We start from the raw sequence: 13,333 nt of genomic DNA, 5'->3' as shown, positions 1-13,333 counted from the left end.
CCCCATGGCAGACAGTGCTCCTGCCGATGCCATGGCTGCGTTTTAACATCTGTCTGTTCCCCTCTCGGCTTGGCGTGGTTACTCATGCAACTGTGCACAAAACAAATGTTGAGATGGGAGTAGCCCATGTGTCAACTGCAGAGGATTATCTTGAAGATTGCTTGAAGCATCCACGTGGGAAGTTATTGCACAGGACCTGCCTGCCTGCTCAGGGTGCGGGCACCACAGGCTGGAAGGGAAGGGCAGGGGAAGGGGTCACAGCTTGGAGGACAGGGTAAGGGCCTCCACACTTCAGAATCTGCCATCAGTGGCCATTCATTTGGCACTTTCCTTTGACCAACAGCACCACAAAACCTTTTGCCCTCTGAGGAGTGAGGCGATGGGTAAGGAAGGATGTAATAATATTTCTAAATAAGGAGAAACCCACCTGCATGGCAGCCAGCACAGGTTGGTGGGTGCTTGAAAAGCTGTGTCTTAAAGTACCTGATTCAGTATAGTAGGGCTGAGCGTATCCTGCAGCCTACAGGTATGCTGAGACTGTGATCTGCAATTTCTTTGACACTAGCTAGCTAGGTTTTTGGATCACCACAGAATTCTATAGGTAGCTAATCCTTTGCACTTAAAAAATACAGTTAAATTCCTTTAGCAGGGAAGGCCACATTGGCCAAGAACACTAACCTTCAGAAAAGAGAGGTCACGATTGTGCTCCACGTATGTAATCTCTAGGTTGCTGAGTACCACCTCGCAGTTGTTGTACATCCTCTGCAGGCTGGTGAAATGGTCTTCCACATGTCCCAGTTGGGTCAGCTTGTTATTTGTCCCTTGACAAACTGTGGAGGAAAGAAGAAAGCTCCATGAAGGAAAGCAAGAATAAGTACAGGGTACAGTGTTGTTGCCCACCTATCTTTAGAAGCACCATAGTAAGTGAAGCATCAGCACAGATTCATAAGAAACAAGAATGTTATCTTGCATGACCCTCATGGCAATAGTAGGGAGCACATGACATTTCCCAGGTGCAAAGATGTACCAGAATTAAGAGCTGGAATAACCCTCCGTCACTTTCTGTTATATAAAAAACTCCACGATGAGACTTTTGTACATAAGTAGCACTAAGTTTTCTGTATCACAAACATAACTCAGTTCCTGAGGAGAGGGTATTGATACAGTGCCATCAAACACTATTGAAAGTGGCCCACTGCCAGGTATCAACAAAGGCGATTTCCCTGAGGGGGCATTGGGGGTCCTTGTAAGCTCATTGGGAGGGAGCAGGGGGTTTTCTGCAGGACCCCTCAAACTACAGGTCTGGATTTTAAGAGCAAACTGAACCTCCGGGGCTCACACACCTCTTGCCACTTTGACATATTGGGAGTATGACAGATTCAGGAGATTTCTAGGCCTCTTCAGCTTTGACACACAAACCCACCTAAACCTGCTTTGCTGGTGGGGAAGGAAGTGGTGCCACACAGAGCACCACTGAGATTACAAACATTTATAATGGCATGATAGAAAAATTAGTCCCCACATGAAATTCTGTTACTCTGCTTTACCAAACCTAGATGATCTGACAAAAGTTATCACCACTATATTCGATTGCAATGAAAAAGCAAAGTGAAAATTGCTTTAAAGAAAAAAACACCACACACAAGCCCCAGATGCTCTGTACTTATCCAGTCATTCCCTGGGCTATCCTTACATAGTTAAAATTAAAATACCTCTGAGTTACGCTAATACAGGGGAAAGGAGAACGATACAGAAGGCAACATGGTAAGAAACTTCACAACACCTTCCAGATGGAAAGCTCCAGCCCAACTTTGCTCTTCAGTGGGAGCAAAAAGAGGCCGTTATCTCATTGTCGCTATAATGCAACCCCAGCCTGACCTCATGGCTTTCCATAACACACTGAAAGAATTGCGGTCTTTCGACTTGCAGAAAATAATAAATTAATTGATACTTTTGTAGAGCCATAATTCCTAGAAGCACCAGTCCCAAACTGGAACACCATTGTGTGGGACGCTGCAAAGCAAATAACAAAGACTCTTCACAAAGCTGGAAATAAGTTTCGGAGCTGGACAACACCTGATGAAGGTTTACCGAACAACTGATCTTTTATTAGCAGGAAAAATAACTTAATAAGCAGTGACAAAAACACACTTATCAATCATCAAAACCATTTGCTGAACATATGTTACTTCTGAGTACAGTCATCACGATTAAGGAGCTACGGTGATAACAGATTAAATACTCTTCTTCCATGTTTAAAACAAGGCTATTCACTCACATTCCTCAGTTATTTCTCCGTATATGTCTAGATAAACATTATGGTGTTTGGGACCAGAGTGGCAACCGCTAGTAAATGGGGACAGTTTAACAGGGGCTGTGATCACACCATCTAAGCCACTTGTTACTACATGAGCCTTAAGTGTAGAAAATGACCCTTTTTACATTTGCCTTGAAATTCTCTGACAGACAAGAAATTTCTAAGCGGGATTTTTTGTTCCAGTTTCAAATTTCCAGTTCCAATGTGTTCACACTTAAAATCTGCATTTGCCACCTTTTGCCTTGAGTATCTGGACCACAAATTATCAGCCAGAGTCACAGGAGAGGTCTTATTCTGTGGAGTGATCACATCTTGAAGGCAGAAAGTTAGAAGTATTGTCATATGCTTGTCTGCTCTGTAAATTGTGTTGTTTGGGACGGGGCTGAAGAGGCTTTGAACTGATTCGAAAAGTCAAGGTCCTCCCAGAGGCTGTCTTGAATTTTAAAGAATGTTATCCTCCAGCTGAGGAAAAAGTCAGTAATAAAAGATTCTCAGGCAGTTAAAATCCTCAGCTCGAATGCTCAGTTTAGGCAGCTCAGATGTGATCTCTAAAAAGGTGAGATTTTGAAATGCACTCAAATACAATGAAGGAGCAGGTGCGGCTTAGGCTGCTCACAACAATGAAGCCATGTAAGTCAGCCTGTTATGGTCTTCAGGGTCCACAAATGGACTGATGCTCTCATTGCATCTCTGGTGTTCACGGCAAAGATCTGCTCTGGTACTCAAGACAGACCCTATGCAAAAGCTGCAGTGTTTATGCTACGTCTGAATTGAAGGAGGGATGGAAGAAGGAGTCTTCTCTGGTGGCATCGTCCTGGCCACCCATGCCCATGATCGACCCTACATAGCTTGGCACCAGTCGGATTGTACAACAAACAGTCCAGCTCACTGAAACAAGCCCTAGGAGAAACTGCACACATTTGAATGTGCTTCCCTTGGGATCAGACAACCGTTGGAGCTCTGAACTTGGCTCAGCCGTCTTAAGAAATACAGACTGCTTTTTCACTGCTTACTAGGTCAAGGCCGATGCAGCAGGCAGAGGACATGGTTACTCTTGCGCTCCTCCCTCTCCCATGGGGCTGGGCAGTGAACCATGCCAAAGAGTTGATCCAAGCTACAAATAATGCAGAGCAATAAATAAATGGACAGAGGGTATTTATAGCTCAGGAAAGCTCGCTGATTTGGTTCACCATGGTGCCCCATGAACTGCTGCACTGGAAACAGTTCCGAGGACAGTGAGAAGGCAGGGGCAAATAGTGAAAGGAAGGAGCCTACCAGCTTGTGAAGCTGCAGAGGGAAACCCAGACATAATGAGCTCCAAAGAAGCCTCAGGGTGGTCCTCCAGGACCTACTTTCTTCCCCTGTTCTGTAAGTAGAGAGCACTTTGATGGCTCTCTACCAAAGGTGTCTTAAGCCACATGCAAAACTACTTGTCTCCTCCATCAGGTTCATCACATCCTCTACACAGTAAACAGAAGGTGCAGAGGAGATACTAGTTAAGATCCAGAGAGCAAAAGAAAATGGGTTGCTTCTGTTAAGATCTCAACAGTATATGGCTAGCATCAGTCAGACCACCCCATAGGACCTTTCTCCCTCATGCACAATTTTTTGTTTGCTCAAAGAGATGCAAGGCCAAATCCTTCTTTGCTGCAAAGAGATCTAAGTACATCCAAAAAGTGAACTTCATCACAGCAGTATTTACCAAATGAGAACCTGGGTCACAAGCAGTACATGCTGCGCAAATAAAACCCAAATCAAACAAAACAAGCTAAACCCCTCCAGCAGTATTACTGCACTCAGGCAAAGGTGCCGAATAATTTTCCAGCTAGAACACTTGGAAAGAAAAGAAAATGGCCTACTTGCATCTGATGAATAATACCATTCGTGCAATTTCTTTGCTTATGAAAACAGTGTTCTGAAAAGATACGTGCTATAATTATCTGTATGTAATACTACAGTGTGAATGCCATTCTGGCCAGAGGCAAAAGCAGAGACAATGCGGTGCTCGCCTTGCTCCGCAGAGTTTTAAGTGGGACGTGCATGCTTGAGTGGATGGATTATATTATGATTTAACCTCTCTTGAGCTTGACCTATTTGCCCTCCAAAGGACAGATTTTGATGCCACATAAATTCATTATATACTTTTGTTTCAACGTGTAGCAAAGCCAGCGCTATCCAGGTTTAGGAGTCAGTGGTGGGTATGGATACTTACAGGGTACTGCTTGGGGGCTGTGGTAGTACGTACCACATAATATATGTCCCATGTGGATGCTTACACATGGCTGCAGCACCTTTTAACTATAAAGGAGATCAAAAAAACAGAGAAGTTTCCTAAAGAAAATTCAGGGTGAGAATGTCCCAGACCAGCAGAAAAGCCAAGATCCAGAACGGAACTTCAGGGCACGGGCTGATCCCTAAAAGACAATAAGCATTGCTCTTAGCTGTGATGTTAATATAATAAAAATACAGCCAGTCTGGAAAGTTTTGACACAGAGAGGATGTCCCAGGAGGCCTCTGTCTGCAGCAGTGCTGAGAGCAGGAGCGCTGGGGCTCTCCTGCCCCAGCCTGGGTGACCTGCCGGACCCCCAGAGCCCAAACCATCACCCCTGCGACGTGGAGGTGACCCAAAAAGTCTGCAGAGCAGCAGCATGGGACACCACTGCAAAGCATTTGATTTCTATAGGACATTGCTCTTAGCACACACACTCTGCTTCCTAATCGCTAATGTTGATCTTGAATCGGTTACAGTATTACCTCAACAGACAGCCTAAAAAAAAAAGGCAGATATTGCTGAAATGAGTCAAAATGTCAGGCGCTGTATCAAACAGCAGCGACTGAAGAGCTGAAGAAAGAGGCACACTGTACTAATAGATGCAAACTCGCTGAATTTTAGTGCTTATGCAGTGCAGGGTTGGCTGCCCTGGATGCTAAAATCCTCTCTCTGCCCCCAGACATGCTCGGTCCCCTTCTCTGCCTCAAAACTTAGCCTTAAAGGAGTATTTCTAGGTGATACAAATGCATCCTGCAATCCTCTGCTCCTTGGCTTTTTTTTTTTTCCCCTCGCGCAGCCCGAAGTAGTAGAGTGAAACCAAAGCATTTCCTAAATGGCTCTTTCCACGAGTGATGGTAGGGAGACAGAACGCATCTGTCCAGCCGTAACGCTAAGCGACTGTATTCTCCCAAATCCATACAAGCTCAGATTAAACAAAGTGATCTCTGCAGCAATTGCCCTGATACAAGTGAAATCTGTTTTCATCTTTTCCCCAGAAAATCTGATTACTGGAGTTCTAATCTTGTCACGCATATTTGTCCCAGACTTGAGAAAAACCCTGGAGAATGCTTTGAAACCAAATTATCACCAAACCCCAAATCATCAGCTGTTTCTGTCCATGCTTAGCCTCTGTTAGTCTCCTTGCAGCTCTGACAGACACATCAAAATAGTATCTTGCAAAGGCAATTTCAGAGACACGCAAGTCCATTTCCATGCTTCATATATCACTTACAACTCTATACACCCTGTAAATTGATACACTTTTTCTGCATGTTTTCCAGCCATTATCGACAATAACACAAAACTTGCAGACAAGAGGTATTTGTTTAATCTGCCAGCACATTTATAAATATTCCTCTCTCCTCACTTACTGGCAGTAATTTCACTTTTTTTAGGTTATTTTATGGAAGAGCAGTACCTTCCCGGTCACTTGGTCCAGACATAAAGCTGCCTCTGAAGGCCAGGGTAGACATAGGCACTTGGTGTGCTACCATCAGTGCTGCCCACAACCAATCCACCTCAATCAGAGAGTGGGGAAAAAAACCCTTTCAAGTGAACCGGAATCATTTTGTCAGAAATACCGCTCAATATGGGTCCGTATGGGCAATCACACCATCCCAAAACGCTGCCCCTTGCACCCCCACCCCAGGTCAGCCCTGCACAACACAGGGGGGATCTTGGCCATGCCCTGTGCCTCCATGCTCCTCCCTAGGAGAAAAAGTGTCCCCCTTATGAGGGCTGTCACTGACCTCCACCTACCGGCGCCTCAGAAATGAAATGAAGATACTTGCATCATTCAAGCACAAATCTGTACATCAGCTATAAGGGCAGATCCTGCATATCAGGTATTGTTTTTAACCAACCTCAAAGTATTCCCCTACAGCTATTGAACAGATCCACATAACCTACTGTGGAAACCAGAAAAGCGCAGATAGTACTGTCAAATGATGAACATAATGGCATTTAAGCTTACAACTGAGCATTAGAGCAGACAGGACATTTGTCATCATGACTAAATTTCTGACAGAAAGAGAAAGAACCATGCAATGCTTTCCCTAAAGAAAACAGGGTATGAAATGTCAGAGGCTGGAAAAAGAAAGCGACGTTTTGTTACATGTGATTAACCATTTAAATAGAAACATTTCACATATTAACCAGTTCCTCAACACTGGAGAGAGATTTGATGGAGAAATTTCAGTATTACTGGGTTGAGTGTGCTTCACATACTGAGTAAAAACTTCAAGAGGGAGGAAAGTCCACATGATACAAAAAGAAAACCAAATCTACTGTGATGTGCTGTGGGAAGTTACGAAAAGCAAAAGAAAAGCTAGAAAAGAGGTGAGGAATACAAATAGTGCTCAGACACAGGCAGATGTTTTCCCTTGAGAACAGTGGTTGCAAATGCATATGACACCTAAAAAGTCCAGTTTCAGCTTAACGATAGCAGCATTCAGACACTGGAAATGCTGCCGCAGAAGACAATAATTTTTGCACATCTTCAAATACTGTAATTTAAAACATTGTGAAAAATAGCCTCATGTGGCTGTACTATGTCCCTTCTCAAACAGTGTGGTTTAGTGTAATGCAGTTACCGAGATTAATTCTGACTTTTCGACACACTGGGAAAAAAACAATGACAGAGCTCTTAAAAATACTTAGATGGAAACTGTAATTGCAAAAGTGTCCCAAAACTAACTCCACAGTGGAGAAACAGAATATGCCTTAAGGGAAAGCTTTCCCAGATGGTTTCTTATTTCTATTTACTTGACGAAAGCAACTTTTCCAGCTAAATCTAATTTTAAGTTTCCCTTGCTCCGGTAAGGAGCGGAGACCTGCCCTCTGATGGCAAAAGTCACGTCCTGAATTGAAAGGGATGGAGGGAGCATGACAGCTGGATGGCCTGATTGCTGGTGACTGCCTTCACCTGAAAGAATAAATAATTATATGCAAACCAACTTGCTCCTGAATGAAGACCTCTCCAAAGTCAGACCATTTCTGACAACGAGGGATTCAGCCTTATTAATTTCCTTTTTTTTTTTTTCTCCCCAATATAATTTAATAATATTTCTCTTTTTCTTCTCTGTTGGCATTATTTAACTGAACATGTATCTTCATTAATCCTCCAGATTAAGGCCAGACCGGGATGTGCTGAAATCAGTCTTTCCCCTGGCTTCAATGTGAACTGGATGGGGGATTAAATTCTTCTCTTGTGGATGCCCGTGTAAATTTGGAGCAACTACAATGACATGGTGGGCTAGCCCAGAGTTTGAGCTTTCCCCTCTAAATGCCTCAGGATGCAACTGTGGGAGGGATACTGATATTTTCTGCAAATACGAACAGAACTTCAAAGAAATGGGAACTGTCACCCTGCAATTTTCCACAGTTTGGGAAAAGGTCGATTTCTAAAGGTGAATAACAGATCGCAATCTTTGGAGGGGGTGTTTCTAGCAGGGTACTGAAAAATAACCCAGTTTTAGATCTGTTTTCTTCTGATGGCTTTGTCAGTAGTTTATAAGAAGGTATCAAATCACTGCTGAGGATGCCCGCAGATGACACAAACATTGCCAGGGTACTAAATAATACAGAGGGACAGGCAACCTGCACAGGCTGGTGTGTGTAATTTAGGAAAATAAGCCCCCTGAACAACACTTATTTGAAATACAGCCAAAGGCAGGGTCTTACATCAAAGACTGCAGAACACGTACTAGACAGAAAACGGGGAGCTGCGATGCAATGACCCTGAAAAGGTCTTGGGGATCATAAGAGGTGACCAGCTCATGGCTTGACGCAACAGAAAACCGCAGCCGCTGGGTGCATCAGCAGGAGAATGCTGAAGGAAGGGAGGCAGGAGCTGGCATTCATCACCGTCGGTGCCCCAGCACGCCCAAGAGCGGCAGCCTCTGCGCTAGAGGGCTCCCCTCTCCCAGCAAAGCAGGTGCCATGGGGCGCAGATCCCGCTCCCAACTGCACCCACCGGGATGCTCCACCTGGGCTTCAACCCTTCTAACCACGCTGCATTTCAGCCCCTGTCCCCACCACACAGCCCACGGCTACCGCAGTATGACTTTGCCTTGAGTTTTGCAGGCTATTTATGGAGAGCCATGGCTGGAAAGTCAAGCTCCCCAAGATGTCCTCACCAGCAGCTGGGGTGCTGCTGCCAGGTTGTTCCTCCCACTGGCACCCTTAGGGGAGGCTGCTATAAGTGCAACCAAGAGATTGTGTGGGGCTTTCTCTGTTGAGCTGGTGCTCAAGGTTAATGGTCAGGTCTATGTCAAGTGCAATCACCGATGAACTCAACTAATGAGCTGTTCCTATGATTTATTAGTGAGGAAAACCCAAGAATAAGGAGACCTTGTACCTGTCAACCGCTATGCAAACATAGACATATATACACACAAATAACAGTTTATAAATCTTATACACACCACTTAATAAATGTTGTACAGAAAACCACACAGGCTCCTTCCCCCCCCCCCTTTTTAACCATCTTTATAGAAACTCAGGCCACACTGACTGTGTTATTTGAAGTCAACATTGACTTTGAGGTCCCCCCCAGGAAGTTTCTCCACCTGAGTCCAATTCAGCAGGGTGATGAGCTTGGCCCTGCAAACCTGTCAAGACCAGGATGGGCAAAGTGATGAGTTCATGCCATAGCTTGCCATTTTTAGGCCCGCAGTTCCCTATGTACAGCAGAGTGACGGAAGGTGGATGCTCTAAGGTGCAAAACGCAGCTTGTGAATTCAAAACGCCTGCTGCAGCCTAGACATCCAAGCAGCATGCAGCCCAGGGAAACACCACTGAGTCCTACAGAGAGGAACAAGACTTTGGAAACTGCTGTGGAGGAAATCAGGGAGGGGGGAAAGGCAGAGCTGGTGGTATACTGGTAACACTGGATGTAAGTATTGCCATCCCACTTACGCTGAGTCCTCCAAGAGAAAGCATTGCCCATGCCTGTGTTTCAGCACAGCCATCTTTATGCTGCGTGAAACCCACATACTGACCAAAGTAAGTTTCTCTTGTACTGCAGAAGACAGCCCCAAACAAGACCATACAAGGGGCAAAAGACCCCCTGGTGTCAGTCCCAGCAGGCCCTCTGATGGTTCCCCCCAAGGATGGGCAAACCAGGGAGCACAGCCTCTGGCTACCAGTCCACGGCTACCCTCCCGCCTCCTGCCCTCCAGCTTCACGCACCGACATGGCTACTACAGCCATCACAAAAAAAGAGCTGTATGCATCCGCTGGGCAGAGCTTTGGAGGGGGATAAAGGCTGTCATGCAGCCTCATCCACGCGAAGCTCAGGCCCTGGGAAACAGCTTGGAGAAACACAACAGTTCTTGGCATCCACGGTGAATTTTTGATCACCATGTTGCTGCGAATGGTGTAAAAAGCCTGCACGGAGTGCAGCAGCCAAGAGCCCTCTGACAGCGGGTATGGCTCACCAACCCTTTAATCTGGGGAGACATGTGTGACAGGGGAGTGGCATCTCAAGATTTACACCAGTATATGTGGGAAAACAAGTAGATGACAACAGATATGTGAGCTTGTACTCTGTGATCTAAAAAAATTACATTCTTCATTGTTGTTTGTTCTGGCAACATCTATGGAGCTGCAGGATTTTATAGCACAATAAAAAGAAACTGAAGATGTGTGCCCATGAAAATGTGGGACCGGTTTCTAGTTACATCAGCACTGAATTGTTTAAAATTGTTTCAAAATTAGTTAATTTGAGAAAGGAGATTTAAAAGCATTAAACTATGCTGTGAACATTTTACCACATGAGATTTCTTAAAACACTGCAATTGCGTATTTTCATTTGTGCCTTCCATTGAAAAGAAATCACATGTTTTTCTTTATTTATATTAAATCAAGTCTTATGTTGAAATAAGCTGCAGTGCTCATATATGTACTTCTGAATCCCTTGAGGTGTAAATTCTATGTCAGCACTCACACACTGACTCAAAAAGGGCAAGAGAAACCACTTACATCTGATTCCAAGCAGAAGGCTAAAAGCTTGCTATTACAAATGCTACACATTATTATTTTTTTACCAATAAACATACATATATCCATACACATACATATGCAGCTCTCCCAGATGACTAGACTGACGACTCTAGAGACCGCAACACATCTGGAGAACCGCTGAAAACACAACAGCAAGCGTGCAAGTTTTACTCGCTGCCTTGAACTACGCATGCCCACCCCCACGATAACCAACCCCATCCACTTCTGCGTGCGTGGTTCTGCCCACTGAAGTCACGGCAAGTGTTGCCAGCAACCACAGTGGGTGCTGCATCCAGCCTCTGGGCCCGTATAGCTGCATCACTGCACGATGCCTCCTCCGAAGCTGGTCCATAGCAAGGAACTACAGGCAGTTCCAGCCTCATACAGATTCAAGTTGGAAAGCCACAGAAAGAAGGATTTATACCCCAAAATTCCCCAGGAGACATCTCGTCCCTTAGGAATGAGACTGTCTTCTCGAGTGATGCTAAAACATAACCAAAAATGCAAATAGAATAAGATAAAACACTATTTGTTGCTTCAAACAATAAAGGTGCTGTTATCTGTCCTAATGTAGCAAATGTCCTGTTAACTAACTACAAAGTAAAAACCAATAAAAAGCTTTAAAAGTTTGTCTCTAGCTTCATGGGAATGAATGCTACAGTGAACACGTACATTAGGGCTTCCAGCAGAAATTTGGATATTTGCACACATTCACAAGCAAGCAAGTCAGTACACGCTGCCGGGTTTGAAAAGCCTCCAATAATATTTAAGTTTAAAAGGAATAGCTGAAGAGCATATTAAATGTAAATGAGCTCTGGATCACCTTCTGATCTTCATTTAAGCTTTGAGTGGTAAGACTGCTATTGAAACCAATGGGATCTGAATCAAGCTCTTATTTCACTTAATTTAACTGTGTGAAATTCAATAAATGAGGTAAATAGACTTTCTACCGCCCTTTTTTCTGGAAGGAGGAGAACTACAATTACGTTTTGAAAGCACAGCTAAAAAGCCACAAAGTGATTTAACAGCACCTGGGTAAGTTTTGAAGATGGAGACCAATTTATCTTCAAAAGTCTGGGAAGAAAAAACATTGAATTTAGTTGTCGGTACTATAAATGTTGCATGTTACAGCAAGTGGACTGCTTTTAGAGTCGATCTTCTTTAGCAACAGGGAATCTCAGCCATGTTTAATGCCAGAGTTTAGTTCTGTGAAGAAATGTAAACAAGTTTGAACATTTTAAAAGGTACTTGAAATGCACGATTACCGTACGTTACATGCTGTTCAAACTCTGTAAAAGCTCCCTCTCCATCTCTTGAGTTGCATGATTAACCTCTGCCATGCAACCTGAGCTGGAAGGCAGGCAGCGTTCCTCACGCTCTTTCATCCTCCCCAGCAAAGCCACCGCTCCATGGCTTAGTACTGAGCCCAGAAACTCTGCCATCTGAGTCTAAAAAACCAAAAATATAATGTTATACTGGATAAACCTCTGCTAACGCTCTCAGACTTGTGTCATCATAACGCTCATTCGCACAGGTCCCAGAAAATGAGATGATGGGGTTTATCTTTTGTTTTGATTGGTTATAGAAAAGGGCTCACGCACAGGTCTTATTTCTTTATGACCTTGACAAAACAGCCCTTCCACTTCCTCCTGCTTCTTTTTCTCCAGTTCTCCAGGAACATTTCTGCTTCTGCGTAAAGTATTTGAGGCCCATTCATGCAATAGGCTGCACAAAAGCCTGTAAAGCAACTGTTACTGTGGCAGACTTTTGAGGACCCCGTATTTACCTTTTGCCTTTGAAAACACTAATAAAAGAAACATGGGTGAACGAAATTATTTTCTTTCCTGAAAAGAATGAAAATACAGATTTGTCAAAAGCTGATAAACCATCCTGCACCAGTCTTTTGAGGTCAAATTAATATTTCGTATATACCCAGAATTTGTGGCTATTTAGTTGTGAGTGGTTTAAAATCATTGTGAAGATGACTGCAGCTGCTAAATTTGATTCTGCAACTCCTTTGTCCCCCAGGTTTGAGCAATGGTACTGGTTTTGTTTTCATTGTGGACCTGTTCGAAGCAGCAAGGCAGGCAAAATGCCACGCAGCTTTCTCAAACACAAAAAAAACCCTACATGCAAATATGAAAATCCAGAAGATGACATGCAGAGAAGAATTTTAAAAAACCCACCCTTACATAAATGCCACAAACCTGCTTTAATGCATCCCACTTCCTGCAGAAAAAGTTGCCAGAAAGAAACTGTTCCATCAATTCAGTGAAGGGAAGAATGAACATCCTCTTTTATATAAAAAGCTGGTAAATTAGCTACAACCTAAGCTACAGCACAGAATGTAAAAATGTTATCGGTAGCAGGCGGTTGGACTGTGCTTATCTTTGCCAAAGATGTCTTGAGGGGGGGAAAAAAAGAAACTTTTTACTAGTGCAGCAGAATTCATGTAGAGACATGAAAGCCCGACTGTAAAACTGATGTCATTCACTCCTGTTCCCATCTGTTCCTTCGTCCGCGCAACCTTTCTTCTGCGAAATATTGCGCTCAAGTATTTTGACGGGTAGAGGTTTTTTTCATAATACGCTGGGTTTGGGCTTTTTTTCTTCTTCTTTTTTTTTTCTTTCCACTCTCTGATTAGAAATAATCTACTTTTGACTTTTACTAGATTACAGCGTTTCAGAAACTTGCTGCTGTGCACAAGTTTAGGCCCCTGGGCAGCGAAGCGATTGCCTACC

At 43.9% G+C, this 13,333-nt stretch overlaps 1 protein-coding gene across 1 annotated transcript in view; it reads right to left on the bottom strand.

The window, feature by feature from the left end:
• Positions 1–13,333, bottom strand: part of EGFR (epidermal growth factor receptor) — a 136,978-nt gene that overhangs the window by 43,899 nt on the left and 79,746 nt on the right. Inside the window, exon 2 of the mRNA XM_009889433.1 lies at positions 679–830. Coding sequence (XP_009887735.1) covers positions 679–830 — 152 coding nt within the window. The remainder of the gene's footprint in view (positions 1–678; positions 831–13,333) is intronic.

Source organism: Charadrius vociferus, unplaced genomic scaffold (assembly GCF_000708025.1).
Source record: "Charadrius vociferus isolate BGI_N301 unplaced genomic scaffold, ASM70802v2 scaffold97, whole genome shotgun sequence".
In the NCBI taxonomy this organism is placed as follows: domain Eukaryota; kingdom Metazoa; phylum Chordata; class Aves; order Charadriiformes; family Charadriidae; genus Charadrius; species Charadrius vociferus.
The sequence above is the reverse complement of the archived record's forward strand: the minus strand, read 5'-3'. Positions and strand labels throughout refer to the sequence as shown.